Source organism: Oryzias latipes, chromosome 9, assembly GCF_053564925.1.
Source record: "Oryzias latipes strain Hd-rR chromosome 9, Olatipes_Hd-rR_3.1".
NCBI classification, from domain to species: domain Eukaryota; kingdom Metazoa; phylum Chordata; class Actinopteri; order Beloniformes; family Adrianichthyidae; genus Oryzias; species Oryzias latipes.
Genome location: NC_136245.1, coordinates 2,146,720 through 2,168,628, shown reverse-complemented (window position 1 = coordinate 2,168,628; position 21,909 = coordinate 2,146,720). Strand labels below are relative to the sequence as shown.

At 41.9% G+C, this 21,909-nt stretch overlaps 1 protein-coding gene across 10 annotated transcripts in view; it reads right to left on the bottom strand.

The window, feature by feature from the left end:
* Positions 1–21,909, bottom strand: part of LOC101173152 (far upstream element-binding protein 3) — a 33,358-nt gene that overhangs the window by 3,853 nt on the left and 7,596 nt on the right. For 2 of the 10 annotated variants that reach the window (XM_011479716.4, XM_078952423.1), the window contains exons 2-18: positions 20,123–20,225; positions 17,713–17,746; positions 17,490–17,539; positions 16,756–16,827; positions 16,627–16,684; positions 15,426–15,588; positions 15,212–15,310; positions 11,806–11,907; positions 11,625–11,727; positions 9,932–10,032; positions 9,706–9,844; positions 6,375–6,535; positions 6,195–6,265; positions 5,784–5,869; positions 1,105–1,173; positions 929–1,000; positions 481–578 (exon numbers count right to left, since the gene is read on the bottom strand). In XM_011479716.4, coding sequence (XP_011478018.1) covers positions 481–578; positions 929–1,000; positions 1,105–1,173; positions 5,784–5,869; positions 6,195–6,265; positions 6,375–6,535; positions 9,706–9,844; positions 9,932–10,032; positions 11,625–11,727; positions 11,806–11,907; positions 15,212–15,310; positions 15,426–15,588; positions 16,627–16,684; positions 16,756–16,827; positions 17,490–17,539; positions 17,713–17,746; positions 20,123–20,225 — 1,581 coding nt within the window. The remainder of the gene's footprint in view (positions 1–480; positions 579–928; positions 1,001–1,104; positions 1,174–5,783; positions 5,870–6,194; positions 6,266–6,374; positions 6,536–9,705; positions 9,845–9,931; positions 10,033–11,624; positions 11,728–11,805; positions 11,908–15,211; positions 15,311–15,425; positions 15,589–16,626; positions 16,685–16,755; positions 16,828–17,489; positions 17,540–17,712; positions 17,747–20,122; positions 20,226–21,909) is intronic. The other 8 variants (XM_011479720.3, XM_078952424.1, XM_078952418.1 and 5 more) reach the window with 7 other exon arrangements.

The following is a 21,909-nucleotide window of genomic DNA, read 5'->3' as shown; positions in this document are numbered from 1 at the left end:
CATTGCAAGTGAGATAAACACAGACACCGCTCCATGTGACGATTGGGCTAAACACATTTGGCAGTAGCTCCTCCCACATGTGTCTGGGGTGTCAAGCAGCAAATTTGAAGCGCAAATTGCGTTTGGTGTGAATGCAGCTCAAGTCAAAACCAAAACAAGTCCATTGCTTTGGAGCCAAACCAGTCTAAGATCTCTGCTCACAAGAGTAATCCCAGTCCTAAGTGAAGATTTCAAGTCTCTGGACACAAGTCCGAGATAAACCTAAAGTTTAGTCCAAGTCGAGTGCAAAACATCCAGCCAAAAGGATGATGGAGCAGACCATTGTTTCTTCCTGATCCCTGTGGAGACGCTGAACACACAAGGGAAGAAACCAGCAGAACAACAAGACACAAGAAGTCTGGACCAACGTGGATCCAGAGGAACTGCAGCAGGAAATCCCACTGACGGGATTTTGAGGGAAACTGGAACCTCCAGGGTTACCTGAATCTGGGCGGGGTTCCACAGGTAGGGCTGCTGTCTGTAGTATTCTGCTAACGCTGCAGAGTAGTCTGGCACCGAACTCTGCTGGGAAGACTGACCTGCCACACAACGACATCGCCATCGTATTAGAGGATCCAAACGTCAATTTTCTGAGTTTCTGTGTGACATCATCTTCCTGGTACGTCTGAATGTTGAACACAACACATTGTTTCACCTTTCACTGCTCAGTACAAAAGGTATTAGGATGTATTTTGTATTGAGATCGTGAGCTGCAGTTACTGAGAAACTGTTGCAACTCATGAAGTCAGAAGCAGCTAAATGAAGCATCTGTGGACCTTTGAACAAAGTCAGTCTTTAAAGACGTGAGTGATATCTTTTCTCCTAAAGTGAGCCTCACTGAAACATTTGGATCTCATCACTTTTGAGGGTTCACATTCTGAAGCCGTACTCTGTTTCTTGTAGTAGTCCTCCCACGCTTTGCTGTAGTCCGTCATCACGCTCTGCTGCTGGCTCTGCTGACCTGCAAACACACAAGTTCATCCGGGGAAAAACTCCAGGTCTCCAGAAAGTTCTACAACCAGAAGAGTTCCGACTTGTCTGGGTGTGTCTTTCTGCGTGACTTGCCTAACTTTTTATAGTACTGCTCCCATGCTTTGGAGTAGTCCATCTGTCCTGTCTGAGCCAAACTGTGACCTGCAAACACACACAAACAGTTGAAACTGTTTTGGTTTAGGGATTGGTGTGTGTGCATCCACAGAAGGCACCTAAAGGTGTTTGCCTTTCTCGGTGGAAGGATCAAAACTGATTTGAAAGCAGAGGTTTGCTGCTCTGTCACTAAAAGGACCAGATGAGTTTCTAAAGGGGAACAGAAATGTGTTTTTATTGGTGTTTATTGGTGAACAAATGAACACAAACCACCAGTGATACACACTGCAGTCTAAAAGATGAATGCATGGAGGGTTTATGTCAACGATGGACTAGTCTTTATGATCATGTTGTCTTTGTTCATCAGAATTATTTCACGTTCAGTATTTAAAAGCAGACATGCTGATGATTCAGAACTTCTAAGTCACACAAGTTTCTACAATCCTTCAGAAAGTCCCCGTAGACCAACCTCCCAAGCATCGCTGCATCAGATTGGCTGAACAGACAAACAGAAGCCAAAAAATATTTTTTGGTAAATTGAGGTCCAGAGTTACCCACTCAGAGGCAGTTACAAATACCGCTGTGGTTACTCACACTGATGCGGTTACCCTATGCGTTCTGTGTGAATGCAGCTCAAGTCAAATCCAAAACAAGTCCATTGCTTTGGAGCCAAACCAGTCTAAGATCTCTGCTCACAAGAGTCATCCCAGTCCTAAGTGACGATTTCAAGTCTCTGGACACAAGTCCGAGATAAACCTAAAGTTTAGTCCAAGTCGAGTCCAAAACCTCCAGCCAAAGTCCCACAAGTTACTACAATACGGTCTCTGACAAGAGTCCTGCCGCTTATCCATTTTGTAGAAACAAAAGCGTATAACCTCACTTTTAATGAATCCAATGGTTTTTAGAAATGTCTCATATGAAAGCTAAAACCCTCCCAAATTATGTTCAATATACTAAAAGAAAATTGCTTCACTGAAGAAAGATTGATCATTTAATGAACACAGAAAGGTCACATTTTGGCAAGACAAAAGTTTTGTCGCCTACAGAGAGTAACGAGAAAATGTAACAAATAATTTACTTCAAAAACAAAAATATGTTGCATAACATCAGTGAATTAAGTAGTGCTACTGTGAGATCCATATTTAATATCTTGTATGACTTCCATGAGCTTGAAGGACAGCATCCATGCGGTTTGACAATGATTCATACAATTTATGGATGAAGTCATCAGGAAAAGCAAAGAAAGCAGTCTTCCATGCCTCCCAGAGTTCATCAAGATTCTTTGGTTTGGTCTTCCATGCTTCCTCTTTCATTCTACCCCAGACATGCTCAATGATGTTCATGTCTGGTGACTGGGCTGGCCAGTCCTGGAGCACCTTGATCTTCGTCGCCTTGAGGAACTTTGATGTAGAGATGGAAGTATGCAATGGAGCACCATCCTGCTGCAGAATTTGACACCTTTTATGGTTGGGAATGGAAGAGGGTTTTTTCTTTATCAGTGGAAAAGGGGCTGGCCTTGGATTTTCCAACCAGCCCAGGTCCTCCCGAGCAGTTGTCTTGCGGGGTCTGCCGGACCTGGGCTTGTCAAAAACATCTCCAGTCTCTTCAAATCTTTTTCTTATTCTTTGTACTTGACGCTGAGACACATTGAAGGTGTCAGCCACCTCAGCAGTGGATCTGGTCTTCAGCCTCTTGATAATCAACACTTTGGTCTCAGGGTGAATCTTAGGCATGTTGTCAGAGGTCAGGTTGCAGTTGATGTGAAGGCCTGGTGTGCTGGGGTTCTTTTTATACACACCCACTAATTGATTGATCAGTAATTGATCACAGTTGAGGCTGTAATCTAGGATTGGGTGCATCATATGACAAGGCGACAAAACTTTTGTCTTGCCAAAATGTGACCTGTGTTCATTAAATGATCAATCTTTCTTCAGTGAAGCAATTTTATTTTAGTATGTTGAACATAATTTGGGAGGGTTTAAGCTTTCATATGAATTTCTAAAAACCAATGGATTCATTAACAGTGAGGTTATAATAATAATAATAATAATAATGGATTGGATTTATCTGCGCTTTTCAAGACACCCAAAGCGCTTACATCCGTCCATTATTCATTCACTCCTCATTCATACTTGGTGATGGTAGCTACGGTTGTAGCCACAGCTGCCCTGGGGCAGACTGACAGAGGCGTGGCTGCCAGTTTGCGCCTACGGCCCCTCTGACCATCACCGGGATCATTCATGCACATTCACACACCAGTGGAACAACACAGGAGGCAAGGAGGGTGAAGTGTCTTGCCCAAGGACACGACATTTTGGCTGGTGGGAGCGGGGATCGAACCGCCAACCCTTCGATCATTATACGCTTTTGTTTCTACAAAATGGATAAGCGACAAGACTCTTGTCAGGGAGTGTACTTCAGAAAGTCCATATAGACCAACCTCCCAAGTATCGCCGCATCCGATTGGCTGAACAGGCGACGTTATCAACAGAAACCAAAAATTATTTTTTGTTAAGTTACCAGAACAGTTGACCTTGAGGTCCAGAGTTACCCACTCTGATGGCATTACAAATACAAACGCAGTTACTCACACCAAGGAGGTTACCCTATGCAGGTACTTAGACCAACGCGGGTACCCTTTGCGGTTTCTCACAGCGATGGGGTTATCTTATGCAGTTACTCAGACTGATGCCATTACTGGAATCAAACTTCACATAGAAAATGTGAAACTGATTCCAGTTCATGATTTTCTTTAGAAGAAATGTTTCATGTTCTTTCAGGCTAAACATCTTTGCGGTTAGTTTTTAATTTAGGAATCCAATATGTTAACAACAAATGTTCCATCTTTAAAAATTAAAATTAGGATGGAAAGTGTCCAATTAAAGTGTTTCTAATTGAATCTTGTTGAATTAAAAAAACTTCAAATTGTTAACTTGTAAGCATAAATCAAATCAAGTCATTATTTTGGCAGTGATACCAGACCAGACTGAAACCTAAACCCCTTTAGGTTCTCTTCAGGTCCAAGTCTTCATTTGTTTTGAGGTTCCTCAGGGCTCAGCTCTCCTCCCTTTTTGCCTTTACAATGCAATTTCCTGATTATGCTGATGATGTCCAGACTTTGAAACAGAAAGACACATTCTCCCCCTTCATCCCTCACATATCTCAGCAACATAAAAGGTGTGAATGACATTTCATCTGCTACATTTAAACAAAAAAGCACCAAGGATGTGTGTGTTGGCCGCTTTTCTGGCATAGCCCCATGATCTCTGGGCCAGCGGTCAGTCTGTGTTGGTTTTAACAGACTGTGGCCCTAAAGTCCCACTCCCATCATCTTCTGACCCAAAGCCTTCTCGGTGGTCTTTTAAAGCTGATTATGCCGCTTTAAGGCATAATCAGGCGTTTTAAGGCTAAAAGAAAATGTCCTTTTCTAAACAGTTTATGCAGCGTGGCAGGATTCCTTCAGATATTTACCTCTGCAATGTGGGCGGGGCTGTTGGTGTGGAAGTAAGCCTCCACTCATTTCCCATCATGCCATTGTTTACACTCTCTCTTGCTAGCTTAAAACCCCCTCCTGTCATTACCACTTCAACAAAAATGGTGAGCTATATCAGAGCTATCCAGCCGTCCAGTTCTGATCCAGATTTCAGCCCAGACGAGGAAAACACGACGTTCATGATGTATTTGTCTGCAGGTGGGTGGTCAGAATGGAGCGGAGCAGGGAGTCAGGCTCCTCCGTCACTCATACTCGCTTTTTCCAACAGCATTTTTTTCATCTGCGGCGGATTCACAACAATTTGAATAAAGAAATACTCAGAAGTGCAATTTTGAGCCTAATTTTCTTTGATTGGTGTGATTATCCATCACAAAATGCCACATGAACATGTTAAAAACATTAAAAAACACAGTTTTCATGGGAGTGGGTCTTTAGGGTTAATACACAGCTGAACCACTGTAATGTCACGCTTTTGCCCTTCAGGCAGTTTTCAAAAGTGAAACCAACGTTTGAGCCGAGGTTCATCCTACAAGACGATGACCAAAGCATGAATCCATCTCCACCAGAACTGCCTGAGGACTAAAGAAGGATATGGAGAGCTTAAAAACGCAGAGTGTTTAAGTCCAATGATCTGGTTTGGGGGGAAACTACAAGAACTGAACATTTACAGGAATCTGAGTTTGTGGAATGAACTTAATGAATATTTCATTCAGTTGTACAGAGGATTCAGCGACTGTGTTCATCGGTTGAACGGGAAAACATTTTGCTTTACAAATTGATTCTTTTAGTAACTTCAGCTGCTTTTATGCTCCATCCTCTGATTTCAGACAAAGTTAAAACCGTTTCTATAAAAACTAAAACATGAAAAGGTTCAAACACTTCTAACCAGTTGTGTATATTTCTAAACTTAAAAACCCTTTTCTGCTGTGAAGTGTGTTCGTCAGTGCAGCACTCTAGTGTCTTGGCAGTGAAATGATCACTCCATATAGATGCATTAGGATCTTCTGCACTCCTCCTTCATTGGACCAACACCAGAACATCTGTGGTGGGCTTTAGCCAGAGGCAACACCAGACATGGAGCCGTGTGAGCTCCAATCATCTCATGAGGTTTGTTTTTACAGCTGGGATTAGGATGAGGACTGGCTTGCTCTAACAGGAGTCTTACCTGGGTCTTGCTGTCCGGGGTTCTGCCAGCTGGTCTGGTAAGTGTTTCCCCAAACTCCAGTCAGGAAGGTCTGACCGCTGCCACAGCTGCAGACACACAGCCGTCCGTTCAATGACCACCAGAAGGTTCAAATCCCAAACAGGACTTCATTAGTCTCCACTAAGCTAACTCCACTTCATCTATTTATCCTGTACAACATGCTTTCTTGTTTCAGGTCTACGTTTGTTTGAAAATAGAAACGATCATTTTTATAACATGAACTAACAGACCACTCTTCTCTAGCTTCTGCAAAGACTTTAACATCATTTTCTACATCATCATTTTCTGTGAGGGACAACTAAAAGAGAAAGTGGTGTTTCCACAGGAACATCCAACCCGACAGGAAGAGCTGTGGCTCAGTGTGCGACTTACTTCTGATGTGCGGTGGGGCCCTGGGTGAAAGCACTGAAGCCGAAACCTCCGTTACTAATGATTCCTGAACCCTGCAGGACACCAGACGACACAAAGCTCATTCAATCTCCAGAATCATCGTCATAAAGCGAGAGTTCTGTTTCAAAGTGAGGTATGGCGTTCTCCGTTTGAGGGTCATACCCCGATCTTGTCATCGATGAGCTGACGGGCCACTTCCATCTGCTGAGCGGTGCCTCTGATGGTGAAAACCCGGGTGTTGGGGTCGGTGGAGGGAGGTGGGTTCCTCTGCAGCTCCACATGAGCTCCAGACTGCTGGTTTATGCTCTTGATGGTTTCTCCACCTGCAGACCAGCAACAGTTTAAGCTGAATTCAAAAGGCTGAGTCAAATGAAGAAAAACAACCCAACAAGGCAGAAAGTGTCAAGTTCAACAGGAGGACAAGGTTTGAGAAAGACATTCTAGTAGTTATCTCACTGATGCCGCCATCGCCTGACACGCTCACTTAAAAAGAGAAAATGTTATATCCTAGATGTGAGACGATAGCGAAAACACAACAAGGCCCAGATTTACCTGCAGCTGAAGAGTCGATTTGACGTGAACAGAGCCTGCAGAGAGCCACAGGCCACTATGAAGATGCGTCATCTTCCTACAAATGTCATTTAACCGCTTCTCTGTTTTCCAACAACCACGCTGTTCTACCGTGTCCTAATTGGTTGGACACACCTGATCCAGGTAATTAGCCGTGAGTAGGGCACCGATATCCGTGTCATGGAGACACACCGGCCCCGGAGATGCCGACCACTGCTTTAACCTCAAGGTACACGCTGTGTTTTTGCCATGGAACCATTGAATTATTTGCCAACTTATGTATTAATGTAAATCATGTCTCACAAAAGACCCACCTTTCATATGTGGAATATGCACGAAATAATAATAATAATTGATACTTTATCCCACAATGGGGAAATTCTTCTCCGCATTTTGACCTATCCCCTTGGGGGGAGCAGTGAGCTGCAGGCTAGCCGCGCTCTGGGGGGGGCAACAGCTGGCTGGGGAGGGCAGGGCAGCTTTGTTACTCTAAACTGAAACTTGTCAGCAAAATTACAGATAGGAAAAAAGCGAGATGAAACATAACGCATTTGAAGAACCTTTGTTTTTGCAAATGCAAAAATATTTTTTGAAAGCAAAAAAAAATAAAATAAAAATTGAAAGCAAAACATTTTTTTTGTGAAAAATATTTAATATTTTCATTCGCAAGTTAGAAAAGTTTGTGTTCAACATGGTGGCATAAATATCACTCCATAGTAGTCAGTCTTTTACACGCTACTTGTTGGTACTGCTTTAAGATACATTATAGAATGAGATGCATAAACAAAGAAAAAAAGTGATACAGCTGTCCGTCACGACGACGCCATTTTCCCCCCTTTGAAGCACACTGTTCTAAATCCTGCATCCTGATTGGCTCTTCTGTGCCACGTCTCATGTACAGAATTCTGTTTGTCAGACTTACATAAATCCTCATCAGATCTTAGTTTTCATTCTCTAACCCTGGACTTCTATTTCTATGAAGGTTTGAACTTTAAAAGTTTAAACAGGAGAAAAAATAGCAAAAATGTTTGTCTGAGAAACGTGGATGAAGAGTGCAGTGAGGAGTTTTACAGCTTTATAACATCTGCAGTTATTGTAGAAAATGAAGATGAATACTTTGCAGATTTTTTCTTTTGCTGGTTGTTTTTAGAACGTAACTCCAGCGATTCATACTGTAAAAAAGCAAAAGACCTTGCAGGTTAGCCCGGGAAGTTCAGAGGAAATCTTGAAAGGATTGTCTTGTACTTTATTAATTTGTGCACGTTAGGGTTGTGGGCAATTAAGAAAAGCTGCATTTTCTTTTATATAAAAAATAAATTAAAAAAAGCTGCATTTAGACCTCAAAAAGTAAGTGAAGCGTCAAAATACAAAAAGATAAAAAAAATCAAATCAAATCAGACCAGCTCAGAGCCATTTTCCCGTTAAACATTTTCACGTCTCTAATAAAACACCCATCATGCGGCTTAAGGTTCCTTTATTGTGTTATTTCCTTAAAATCTCTCCAGAAGTGAACAAACAAAAAAGTCCTGACCCACAGCACACGTCAACACGCCATATGGCGTCTGAACGGACCACTTGACATTTCTTCCTTTGCTACGCTTTTATTTTGGAAGCTGCGGCTCGACCCTCTTGACCTCCACACACACAAACGCACACATGAGCTTTGTGATCACTTAATGGGCTTTTCAAGGGCTTTTTAAATGGAGAACTGGGCTGACGGAGCCCCTCCCCCTTTGTGCTGTCGGCCGCTAATTGTCTATTTATCATCATTTATTCTACTTTACTGAATGAAAATGTAGTTCAGTTAGTTGAAACAAATAGTAATAATAGAAGAAGGATGTGGCAGGATTAAATTAAAACATTTACAAAGTATTAGAAACAAATAAAATCAAATGTTTAGAAAAGCTTTTTAGTGAAAAATTAATGGTTCTGTCCAATTCAGCAATAAACAGCATTATTTTGCTTTTTAACGTTTACACATTTTGTCAAATTTTTTGTGCTAAATTAGTATTTTATTGTGCATATTCTGCATAATTTTATTTTCGGTTTTCATGGAATTTGCGTTAAATTCAAAAGCTTCTGTATTTCACATGTAGTTCAGCCTTTTTGAATATTTTTAAGTTTTATAAAAATATTCAAATATTTTTTTAACACTTAAAAATTCTCAATTTAATTCATTAAGTTGAGCAATGAAACTGTTCTTTTTTTTTTTTTACAGTTTCTAAAATGCATTTCAGCTGATGTTTACATATTTAGAATTAAATTAGTATTTATTTTTATTTTATGGACAGTTCGGGTTTACTTTTTGGGCATTTTACATATTTAAAATTGGTTTATTAAGTAATCATAGCATTTTTCATTTTGTTTAAGACATTGCAGTTTAAAATAAAGCTTGTATTTGTGATGTAGAAGCTACAATTGGCCAGCCAGTCTCCCTGCTCCGCCCCTTTCTGATCCTCCACCTGCAGACAAATGGATCCATGAACGTCTTTGTTTTCCCCGTCTGAGCTGGAATCTGGATCAGAACTGTACGGATGGATATAGCTCCCATATTGCTCGCCATTTTTGTTGCACCGGTATTGTTGGGTTGGGGTTGTGAGGGGCTGTAAGCTAGCAGGAGAGTGTGTAAACAGAGGCATGATGGGAAATGAGTGGAGGCTTACTTCCACACCAACAGCCCCGCCCACAACTCCAGAGGTAAATATCTGAAGCTGAAAGCTAGCGGGGGAGTGTGCAAACAGAGAGCTCTCAGTTATGGGCAACGAGAAAATCTACCCCGCCCACAACTCAGAGATGAATTTCTAATAAACTCCTGCTGCTCTGCAGAAACTAGGTCCTAGACAATGAAACATAACGAAAAAAAAACACTGGGAACAATTCTACAATAGATCAAAAGATGATGTGAGCGGGACTTCTGCCTTACCTTTACCGATGACCAGGCCGCACTTGTCAGCAGGAATGGTGTAAGTTACTTCCTGTAGAGGACCTGGAGAGCCCATTGTCCAGTCACCACGACCTCTGACCCGACCGCTGCGCAGGCTCGAGCCGAAGCCGTCACGCTCCTACACAACGACAAAGCAGACGAGGCCCACAGGTCAGAGGGCAGACACCTGTGAGACCCGGTTCAGGTCTGGGACGGAGGACCTCACCTGGGCGGTCTGGATCAGATCGTTGATGAGGTGGACGGCGTGCTGACAGCGGTCTGGCTGACCCATCACCATGGCAACACGCTCAGGACTGATGCCGTCATCTGAGCACAGAGAGCAGAAACAGAACGGGAGATGTTAATCTGGATTAAACTTGTCTGAACAGACCACAACAATAACTAACATTTTCAAGAAGCACAAAATTCTTTAAATCACTTTGAGCTCAAGCTCAGTGAGGAATCTGAAGCCAGATTATTTTAACTCGCCATCTTAGAATCAATTTGACTGTAAAATGTATCAGTTTAGATGATATTTTGTTTTTAACCTGGTCTGCATTTGTTTGTTTTTGGCAGTTTTTGTGTTGCATAGATTAAAGTGTAAATCCAATCACAAAGTGCAAGAAACCCGGATCAGATCAAGTGACAGGAAATCGGAATTGGTTGTTGCATCTTTATGTCTTTCATTATTTGGATCAGCCAGTTATATTTCATGATTATCATCAAAGATAAATACTCCACTAGAAGTCTGCACATCTCGAACACATTACGACATTTCACTGCCGTTACTAGCTTAAGTGCATTTCACAGATCTGGAATCCCAGGTTCAATAACTTTATTAATAAACCTTTGAAGCCGACAAAGTGTCTATCGGTTTGTCCTCATGCAATAAAAAAAAATCTTTCAAAAACGACCAAAACTAATAAACGGATCCGTTGATGTGATCCAATCAGGAAAAATGATCTTCATGCTACAAGAACAATTTTGGAACGAAGTCCTTGTTTTTCATTTTTAATGGAGATATGAATCACATCTGATCAAAAATGTTCCTGAAGCTTCAGTCACCAACACACATTCTCACATGACTACGACCTGTTTCTACTACATAAACATGTTTTCCTAGAGCTGCACTATTGATTGTTCAAGCTACTTCTCAGTAATGCTCTAATTAATTGTTGGATTTTAAAAGACTGTTAAAAAAACAAACAAATAAAAAACTTGGATCTGTAGATTAAAAATGTGTCCATTTTTTTATGTGTTAAAAAAGTATCTGATCAGGCCTGTGTATCGGCAGATTCTTAAAATCTAACCGATCACCAACAACAATTTATCACAAATCGTTACACAAGGAGGCCATGGAGTGGTTTTGTGTCCATTTCTGAAGAATGATGACGGCCAGGACGGCCAATCGGGGCTGGAACCGGCGGGGCTGATCCCAAACCAGCGAGCCCTAACCATTTGGTAGACGTGTGTCGTCCGCCATGCAGGAGTATCTGCAAAGAGCTGCCATCCAAATGTCAAGAGCAGGACAGCTTGTGTTGAGTTTGCAGATGGGTATAAAGGAGATGAAAGAAGGGAATGCAGAGCTACGACTGGACGTGGTCCAAACACCGCATTTCTCAGTTGGAAGACGACGACCAAAATCTACAGGAATCTGCTAACAAAAGCCCTAAAAACTGTGAGGAACTACATCACGCAATAGAAGATGCCGCAAACAGAGACAGACGCCAAAACCTGCGATCATTCCTATTCAAAGAGAAACTGGAAACCAAGTAGTGTCTACATTTTTGTTCTGTGTTTATTGTGTGAGAAAAAAGAAGAAGTCAATAAAATCCTCAAAGACCGTTTCCTCTGAAGGAAACTCTGGATTACCGAGTAGAAGGATATCACGACTGAAAGCTGGACCGATGTAAACAAACCTGTCTTAAACTGGATCCGGACTCCAGCGTCATTCTGGATCTTCTTGATCATTTCTCCGTTTCTGCCGATCACGATGCCGACGGCAAACCTGGGAACAGGAACCTGCAGAGACGAGGCGCATCGGGGTCAGCGGAGTGAAAACTGATGAGCAGCAGGAAGTGCGTTGGCGGCGGGCCTCACATCCAGGCTGGTTCCTCCCAGTCTGACGCCGAAGTCGCTGCGTCCCGATCGGAAGTCCCCGTCCTTCTCTCTTATCACCTCCAACACCAGCTCCCTGGCTGCCTGAAGAAACAGATGGAAGAAAGTCGGTTCTCCTCCTTCATAAATCTGCTCAGAGCTTTTCTGATGGTTTCACACAGCAACCCTGCAAAAGATTTCAATGTTTGGTGACGGTAAACCCAGACGGAACTAATAAAATACTCAACACACAGACATTTGAATAATGTTTGTAATGTTTTCAGTGTCCCTTTAATATTAGTAACTGAAAAGCTAAACTAAACTAAAAAAATAAATGAAAGACTATTATAAACAGAATGGAAACGAGTTTTATGTCCACACAGTACATTGTCCTTCTGTATTATAGTGACAGGTCAGCTAAAAATTAGACTAATCCAAACAAGACAATGTAAAAAAAAACTGCAAACACATGATAGTTTTAAATTAGCGAGCTCTTCCATTCATTAGTGGGTTTTTCTCCGGGTGCTCCGGCTTCCCACACAAAAAAAGTAACTCCGCCAGAGTGTCTTTTTACAAGCACTCTGCCGGTCCCAAGCCCAGATAAAGGAGGAGGGTTGAATTAGTAACTGTAAGAAAACTGAAAGTTAACATGAAAACAATCATTGGTGGTTCTCAACAAGTTTAGTTTGTTTTGCTAACAACCCAAAGAGTTGAGGTCACTGCATCCCTGTGAAACAGAAATGGCTCCAATCTCAGAAACAACCAAACCGTTTTTTTAGAAAGCCCTTCTAAAGTGTTTTATGTCTTATTTTATATATTTTTATGTCTTATGTTTTATATTTATTTTATGTTTTAATGTCCTTGAACCTGCACAAAAATGATCACAGACAAAGAGATTAGTGCAGTGACTACAGATGTCCTGATCTGATCACGTTGTTTCTTTAAATGAGTTTGTTTGGTTCTTGAGAAATAGACCCCTAAGAAATGGCCGGTCTAGACTTACATACACAACATCACAAAGGCAAGATGACTGCCAAAAAGATCTTAATACCACATCTCTCTTAAATAAAAAATATATACCTGCATGTCCAGCAGCATTTTTTGTTGTCAGGCAAGAACAGCTGATCGTATAAAGGATGCACCAGACCTGGAAGTGCTGGGAATAAAAAGGAATGGCAGACATGCCTCATAGGTGTATAAAACACGTCCATGTTTGTCAAAAAAATTAGATGATAAGCAGGCGGCAGAGGATCCCAGCTTCCCTGCTGCTGGCGGCCAACGGCGGCGGCCAGCAGTGAATCTGGGATCAGGGCCACTTTATTCCCGGTACAGGTGCCTACACCTGTCCAGGTGTAACAAGCACCACCGTGACCCGAAAGGGATGTAGCGGGTTAAAAAAATGGATGGGAAAAAACTAAATCAAGAAAAAAAAACTGAGCCAAAGTAGGAAACCTGGTGGCCAACTGTTGCTATAGTAATAATAAAAAAATCCAGAAAGGAGAGAAAGTTGGGTGTTCTGATATTTAGTTCTTTTTACTGCAGCTACAGTCTGTTGACAGTTAGCAGTCTTTAGCTCAGTGACTATAGCAGTTTTGTTATCGTCTTATCAACCAATTTTGACAGACTTATTTTAACATCTAATAGAGTAGAGTCTGGTCCTCCTTTCTGGCTCTGAAACAATCCGCTGGTGTTTTGTTTACACGGTCAGCTGTTGGCAGCCGGCACCAGCCGGAGATCGCCGTGTTAGCATCTGTGTAATTCCATTTTCCACAGAGCTACAGTAACAAGAAAATTCCCCCCTTATGGGATCAATAACATTCTAAAAATAAAATTCTAAAAAATGTAATAAAAATAACTTCAATACGGATGCGTACATTTCAACGACCCATGTTTCAGGACTCGATGCGCCCGTCACCCCGTGACGCATTTTTGACAGTTCGTTTACAGGAGAAATTTCATGTTCAAAACAAAGAAAAGTCGTGTTCACAACAGACACCTTAAACATAAAACTAAATGTTGTGTTTAGATTTTTCTGCAAAGTTGTGCACAGCTTTGTCTTTATGAATACGTTTCTTATTGCCAGTCAATCGTCTGCTCTGGATAAATGCTCCTGGACATCAATAATTATATTAAATTGAGATTTTAATGTAATAAAAAACCTGTAAAGTTACCCCACCCCATTAGTAAAATCCTAATTACCCCGTTACAGGTGTACTCTGTGAATACCGATCATGGCTCATTCAACATATTAGTTTGAGGGAGAAGAAAACATCACAAACCTTTTCCCATGAAAAACAGAAGTTTGTCCAACGTCCTGATGAATTATCACCAAATTGTCACCAATTTGCTTTTATGGCTTTTCCCTCGTCCCAGAATTACTCAGACGTTAGGCTGTGTATCGTTACTTAGGCGGTGATCCAATTCACGAATCAAGCTCAACGATTCACAGATGGAACAACGATTCTTCCTTTCTAATGTAACATGTTTGCACACTTGCCATGTCTTTTTACTGGATGTATTAAATTTAAATGATGAGCATTAAATCTCCATAATTTATACCTATATTTAGACCATGAGATCAGAATCAACTAAACTGATAAAAACAAATATTTAGATAGGAAGAAATGGTGTTTGTTACTGTATACAAGTCTTTCTTCATCAATTTAGTGGTTCAGTTCAGCAGTAAACAAAATAAACATCACTGTTTGGATCAATTCAAATCAAATGTTCTCAAAAGTTTCTGCATCTTCAAAGTTCTGCGACACTGTATGTTCTAAAACATTGCATATTGATGCAACGGTGGTATGAAAAGCCTCAGAATGAGCTGGAATGAAGCCTTATGAACTTCAGGGAAACTCCAGCGACACATTACTTTAAAAGATTTGTTTACTTCCAGTGGAAGTAGCACTGCCCATTTCCAGTTTATAAACCTCAAATCCAACATTATTCTGCATTTTAGAGCAAAAGATACATCGTTCCGAAATTATATTTGTACTACACTCTGCTATATTTATAAAGATTGAGAATCACAAATCTTGGAAATCGCAAAAATATGTACTGAAATTTTTGGAAGTAGATCGCGAGTTTCCGAGTACTTTTACAGTGGTTAAAGCTGGGTGATGTTTTTATTTCACGATAGTTTTTTCATGGTTATGTAGCCTACACCTCCACCCAACACTACCATCAAGGAGTTAGACGCTCTCCAACATATATTCCCCTTCCTCAGTTTCCTGCCGTGGGCTGTTTCTTCGTGATTCCCTCCCGTCACTGTCAGGAAGGTTTCGCTTGTTTGATTCCCACCAAGGTTTAGGTGCACTTGACACCTGCCAGACTCGGTGAATGACCAGAGGAACTCTTCTCACATGACCTGAAACCGGCCGACTAGTACCGTCACGACTGAGGCGAGTACCTGCACTTTGTACGGGTCGCCAGAGATGCGCAGAGGCTTGTCGGCCCCCGTGGGCATGGGGCCGTCCTGGATCATCATCATCTTCACCCCGGCTCGCTCCTGAAACAGTAAAAGTTTAAACTCTGTCTAAATTCTTTAGGATCGTTCTGCTTTCTTTGTCTTTGGTTTCATGTCTACAAAAGGCCAGAGCAGATCTGCTCAAACCTGTTTCTACCTGCAGTTGCTTGATGGTGTCTCCTCCTCGGCCGATCACCAGCCCCACCTTGCTGGCTGGGATCAGCATCTCCTGCACCGAGGTCCCGCCCTCGCTGTCACCATGGAAACCAGGCCCATTCCTGCAGCGCTCCACGATCTGGACAAGCAGTCGCTTCGCCTGCCTGAAAAACAGTGATTCGGTCAAACGTCTACAGATAAGAGAGGGAAAACTCTCACTGACCGTTTTTTTGAAACCTATCCGGGGAAAAAACTTCACCAAATGCTCCGCATCTTTTATCTTCAAGCATGGCTCTGATAAACAGACAACTTTGCTGTTTTTTCCCGTAAATTAATGACTATTTCTTGTAAATTTAGGACTTTAAAGTCGTGTTAAAAAAACGCTTTGTTTGTAAACTGGCACTAAAAATCTGTTGTATATTACAGATATTTGACATGAATACATTTTCTAACAGGAACCCGTGTTTTTCTGTTAATTAACCAAAACCTTATGCAGTTTCCAGTATGAAGCCCATTGAGACGACTTATTGCAATATTGGGCTATAGAAATAAAATGGAATTGAATGGAATAACAGATTCCCATTAGAGAGCTCATATTAAACCTCACAGCTGCCATCTGTTGAGGTGTATGAAAAACGCCACGGTCCTTTACGACCAACACGTCTGCCAGAACCTCTGCCAGACAACCGTCTTCTTCTTGGTTATTCGCTAAACACGTAGAGCACCAAGTGGTGGCATCCTCTTCTCTGCTACCACTGAACCATGGAGCAACTTTTGACAACAGCAAAGAAGCCAAACCATCACACTGCCACCATCGTGTCGTGATTTTATCCTTTAGTTTGGCTCCAGATGTACCAAGACATAAAACTCTTTGTATTCAGAACATTTGGATGTTTCTTTGTTCTTTCCTGCTCGTTCTCCCTAAACTCTTCAAGAAGCCATTTTCTGGCTGACTGTTAATTCATAAAAAGCTTCTTTTCCTCGTCTCCTGTTCAGGTCGGTTGCTCCTGGTAAAGCTCCTGGCTGTTTTCTCCATGCCTCGCACTAAGGTTCTCCTTAACTGCAGAAATGTTCTTGCAACACTTTGGATCCACATGAAGGTGGAATCTCGACGTATTTGATTCTGTAAGTGACAGATATGCAGCACAGAAAACAGGGAGGTGACCCAGACTCTACACTGAGAAACTGGAACAGGAACTCACTCGATGCTCTCTGGAGATCCAGTCAGCGAACACGGCCGCTCCATCAGACCTCCACTGTCTGCAAACACAACAAAAGGCTCAATCCCCGACAGCTTCGGCGGCAGCAGGTCAACGCCACATCCAACTCACCGGCCGCGATCTGGATCTTACAACCCGATTCCAGCTGGATCCGTGTGATCTGTTCTCCTCCTCGACCAATAACTGGATCAGACATCGGAAGAACAATCAGTGTCTGCTGTCATGCTTCTTAAAGTTGGTCTATCACAGTTCCACATCAGAGGAGACCGACGGGAAATCAGATACCATTCAAAAAACAAGTCTCCCTTGATTTAAATGACAAAATGTTTGGGATGAAATGTTCTATTGGGTAGAAGACAGTAGAAACCATATAAGGACAAACCTCTGATATGTTTGAGTCCAAACAAAAAGTTAAAAAATTATTATTATAATTCAACACAAACTTCTTTCAAATTCCAGAAACTCTTCCTCACATGGCGCCGACCAAACAGATAAAAGACAAATCAGCTCCATGTAAATGAGCAACTGTTTAGAGCGTCCATCCACCAAGACATTTATATTCAATTGAACATGTTTTTAACCATAAAATGGTAGTTTAGATCGCCAAAGGGACTTTAGATAAAAGTTGACCAAGCTCAAAACAAGAAAACTTGACTTAAACTTTCTAGGAATGACATACAGGAGAGGCTGATGTTGGGGCTGAGCAGTGACCACGATAACCATTCTGAGGTTCAATAACCGAAGGAGACTGTCGGACGGCGCTCAGATTAACTTCTATCATGTTGGAAAGGAGTAAATGTGGAGCATGTGACTGTGGTTTGTCCGAGTGCAGCCGTCATACTCACTGAAGCCCACCATCCTGTCTGGAACCTTGTAATCCTCTGTGATTACTCTGCTGTAACGAACAAAAACACACATCAACATCCAGAGAGCAGCCGCGTCAAGTCGTTATGCTGATCCTTCAGCAGATGGCCAAATCTATCAAATTTACATTTTCACACTGATGTGAAGCAACAACACCATGAAGCTGAATATTTGTGTTTGATCAATAAAAAGTGCTGCTCGTACCTCTGATGGCCCATGGCCGGGAGCTGGTTACCTACTGAGAGACGGAGACGGTGATTAGACAAGAGGAAACCTTCACCTGAGGGTCTTGTCTTCCACTTTCTGCTCTTAAGCTAAAGGTTTGTGGCTTCGGGCAGCAGATTTGGACAAACGGTGAAGGTAAAACAAAAACATTGGAGTTTATTAGAAACTCAAAGATCTAACGCAGTTCAATTTTATTTATGCATATTTACAACAATTGTCACCTCAATGGGCTTCAAACCGGTTGTTGTGTAATAAACCATAAAGAACATAAAGTCATAGAATTCAATGGCTAAACTAAACTAAACAGACTAAAGTAAACTGGGCATCCCGGCCCCTAGACCCTCCTAAGGGTCTCAGTTCTCTGAGCACCGTTGGATGGTTCCACATCAGATTAACAAAATTATTCACAATTAGAGTTTAAGAATTTCTTTCAGACACTGAATGTCACTATACATTCAAAGACCGCCTCTTAAGAAAGTTGGGTTTTTGGTGTTCTCAACATGTTCTTGTGGCATTTTTCTGACGATGGCGGACATATTTGATGAAAATTAAGACTAAAACTGCATTTGTAAATTTTTCTTTATTCAAATCGTGGTGAATCAAGAGCTGATGAAAAACTACTGTTAGAAAAGGCCTGTAGTTGTTGGGAACTACAATCGGCAGGCCTTGTGCTCCCTGCCTCAGACCGGTGTGGAGCAGGGAGCCGGTGATCCGACCCAAAACCGGAGCAGATTAACGATGACAGTAGGGCATCAGAGAAGGGAAAAACACCCGTTTAAATGACCAGCAACAAAACCAGAGCAATACATTTCATCTAAAATGTGTCTTTTTGAAGATCAGGAAATCTACTTTTAAGATCTGAGACACATTTATTTACATTTCATTGAGGGAAATAAGTAATTTCCCCCACAGTAACCATTGAGACTTCTGGTCCACACAGACCAGCTAAAAAGAGAAAAAACATGGAAACGCAAAAAGGCACCAGCATTCACTGATGAGAAGAATGAGGGACCAGACTTTTGCTGGGGAGGTGAATTTGGTCCTGGGAGGAAGAAAAGGAGCATGGAGCCCCAGTTCTGAAAATCAAAGAGATTCTTCAATTTGCGTCTCTTCATCTCACACAAGCATTTCCTGTCTGATGAAACGGACGTTTGTCAGCAGCTGCAGCAGAGTCCATGTCTGTGCTCTGCGTCCACATGGCGGTCAAATAGTCCATATAGTTTGGTCTTGACACTGATTTTATTTTGTTGTTTTTTTGTTTATTTACCAAAAGTGCAAAATTCTTTTCTATTACCTTTAATGGAACTTGAATTCATTCTCTCCCAGCTACACACACTTAGGTAACGGGTTGGACCTCCTTTAGCCTTCAGAACCGCCCAATCCCTGGTGTCATAGATTCAACAAGGTTCTGGAAACATTCCTCAGACTTTGGTCCATGTTGACACGACAGCATCAGTTGCTGCAGGTTTGTCTGTTGAACATCCATGATGCCGATCTCCCGTTCCACCACATCCCAAAGGTTCTCTATTGGGTTCTGGTGACTGTGGAGGCTGTTTGAGTCCAGATAACTCATTGTCATGTTCTAGAAATTGTAGCCTCAGTTTCCTGTTCTTAGCTGACAGCAGTGGTACCTGGTGTGGTCTTCTGCTGCTGTAGTCCATCTGCCTCCAGGTTGGACGTGTTGTTCTTTCAGAGATGCTCTTCTGCAGACCTCGGTTGGAACCAGTGGTTCTTTGAGTTCCTGTTGTCTTTCTATCAGCTGGAACCAGTCTGACCTCTGACCTCTAGCATCAACAAGACATTTCTGACCACAGACCTGCTGGTCACTGTATATTTCCTATTTTTGGACCATTCTCTGTAAACCCTAGAGATGGTCGTGGGTGAAAATCCCAGTAGATCAGCAGTTTCTGAAATCCTCAGACCAGCCTGTCTGGAACCAACAACCGTGGTTCAAAGTCAATTCTTCCTCTTTCTGATCCCTGGACCTTGTCTAGATGACTAAATCCATCTGCCATGTGATTGGCTGATTGGAAATTTGCATGAACGAGCATGAGAGTACATTAGAAAACGGCTGGTGAGTGTCTGTGGGGAATTTGAATTTCTTTTGCTCGAAGAGAAACTTGGTTTACATTTTGCTGGTCTAGCCAGTTCCCCAACTCATTGCTGATTTTTAAAATGTTCAATAATTCTTTGGGAGTTCAGCCAGTTTGTAATCCTATTCAAGGTGTAAAGTGTTTTTAATTGGTTCGCATGTTTCTAAATCACTATAATGATTTTTCTTCCCTGGTATTTGAGATGCAAGTGTTGGACTGAAAACTCCTTTTGAATATTTCTCAGATGGTACTCAAATGCTTCATCAGGTGGACCTAGCCTGTTCTGACCGACTCACCTCCGTCTTCTCCACCTCGTTTCTGGTAGTACAGAGAGGGCTCGACGCTTCCTGAGGAGCTGTTGAGGTGGGGTATGTTTTCTCCACCCATCTTACCCACCATCTAAAACCAGAAGGAGAAGCAGCTTCAGACAAAAAACCCTGTTTGGATCAGCAGATAAATTAACTCAAAAGTTGAATTCCTTTTCATGTTCAGGTTAACTGCAGTAGATTGTAGGAAAAAGGACGACCAAAGTCCAGACCCTTTCCAAAACAAGAAAATAATATCATGAAAAAGTGAATTAAATTCCAACATTTCATTCGAACAATTACACTTTCATAGATTCAGGGCCACCGTTTCATTCAATTGAAGTATTTGTGATTTTTTTTTAATACAAAAATTGTGATTCCAGCTCATAACCAACGAAAACAGGATTTAAGGAAATTAGAAAACTGGAGAAATCTGCCTAAATTTTGCAGGACATGAATGTTTTCAATGGATTTTCACCAATAATCTTCTGCTAAATCCAAAACACCTGCACATGTTCCCCAGATGTCATTAATTTGGTCGTTTGGTTCAACGTGGAAAACTTCAGATGTGACGACTATCCAGGAGACCCTCACTGACCCCCTCCACCATCTGGGGAAGCCCCTAATGTTCCTCGCTAAGGAGGCTGGCCGTGTCCGAGCAGATGGACAGAAAGTCTGACGGGAGGACAAATGTGTCAGGAGAAGAGGCAGCGGCTAAAGAGCGGATCATCAAAAAGATTCAAGAAAAACCTCCAGGAAGACTGGAACCAGGAGGAGGAACAGCTTCAAGAACCACATTCAGGAGACGGGCTCCAACTGTCGGGTTCCTCGGGTCAAACCACTTCTGAGGCCGGACCAACGGAGGAAACGTCTCAACGGGACCAAAGTGAAGGACTGGACTGTTGGCCAGAGGTCCAAGGTCCTGGTTCTGATGAAAGGAAAGTCTTTCATTTGGGAATCAAGGGTTTGGAGGAAGACTGGTGTGGAGCAGAACCCGAGCTGCTGGAGGTCCAGAGTGAAATCTCTACAGTCAGTCAGGATCTGGGCCGGTGTTGGTAAACTCTGCTGTGTTCAGTCCAGAATCACTGTAACGGTCTTTATCGTTTTGCAAAGGTTTTTGTGAGTTGGAACCCCAAATTACGTAAAATTACCAAATAAATACTTGAAATCAATTAAACTGAGGGCCTCAAATCTATATCCTATGAAAGTTTAATTTTCTGAATAGAATTATGGAAAGTAATACAGCTTTCTATAATATTCTACTTTTTTGGAAAGGATCTGTAGACTTAAGTTATAAGAGAAATGACATTTTTGAGTATCAATGATCCTGACAGCAACAAAAACAAACACAAAACAGTGATATATTTGTCAGCTTTGCAGCTCCTCATTGAGTTTTTGGTCCATGACAAACGGCTTGTACAGGCCTTTAGATGATGAAGGCTGCAGACCTCTGGTTAAACTAACCAGAGTCTGAGAACAGAGGTCAGTGTTCACGCCTACACAGTGGGTGGCAGTGTGCATCATTTTCATGGATGTTCATCTATAAATAATAAAGAGTTTGATGAAGCACAGAAGACAAAAGTCTTCAACTACTTTCACATCAAATGTGATTTATGCCTCACTGGCGTCCCAGTGCGAAACATGAGCAAAATATCTTTGATCGGATAACAGATCGGATTAGAATTAAATTGTGAACTGTGACCAGAAAAACTTTATCCAGTTATAACAGACATTTACATACGCCACACTTTCGGTCAGAATAAATCCTTTGGACAAGC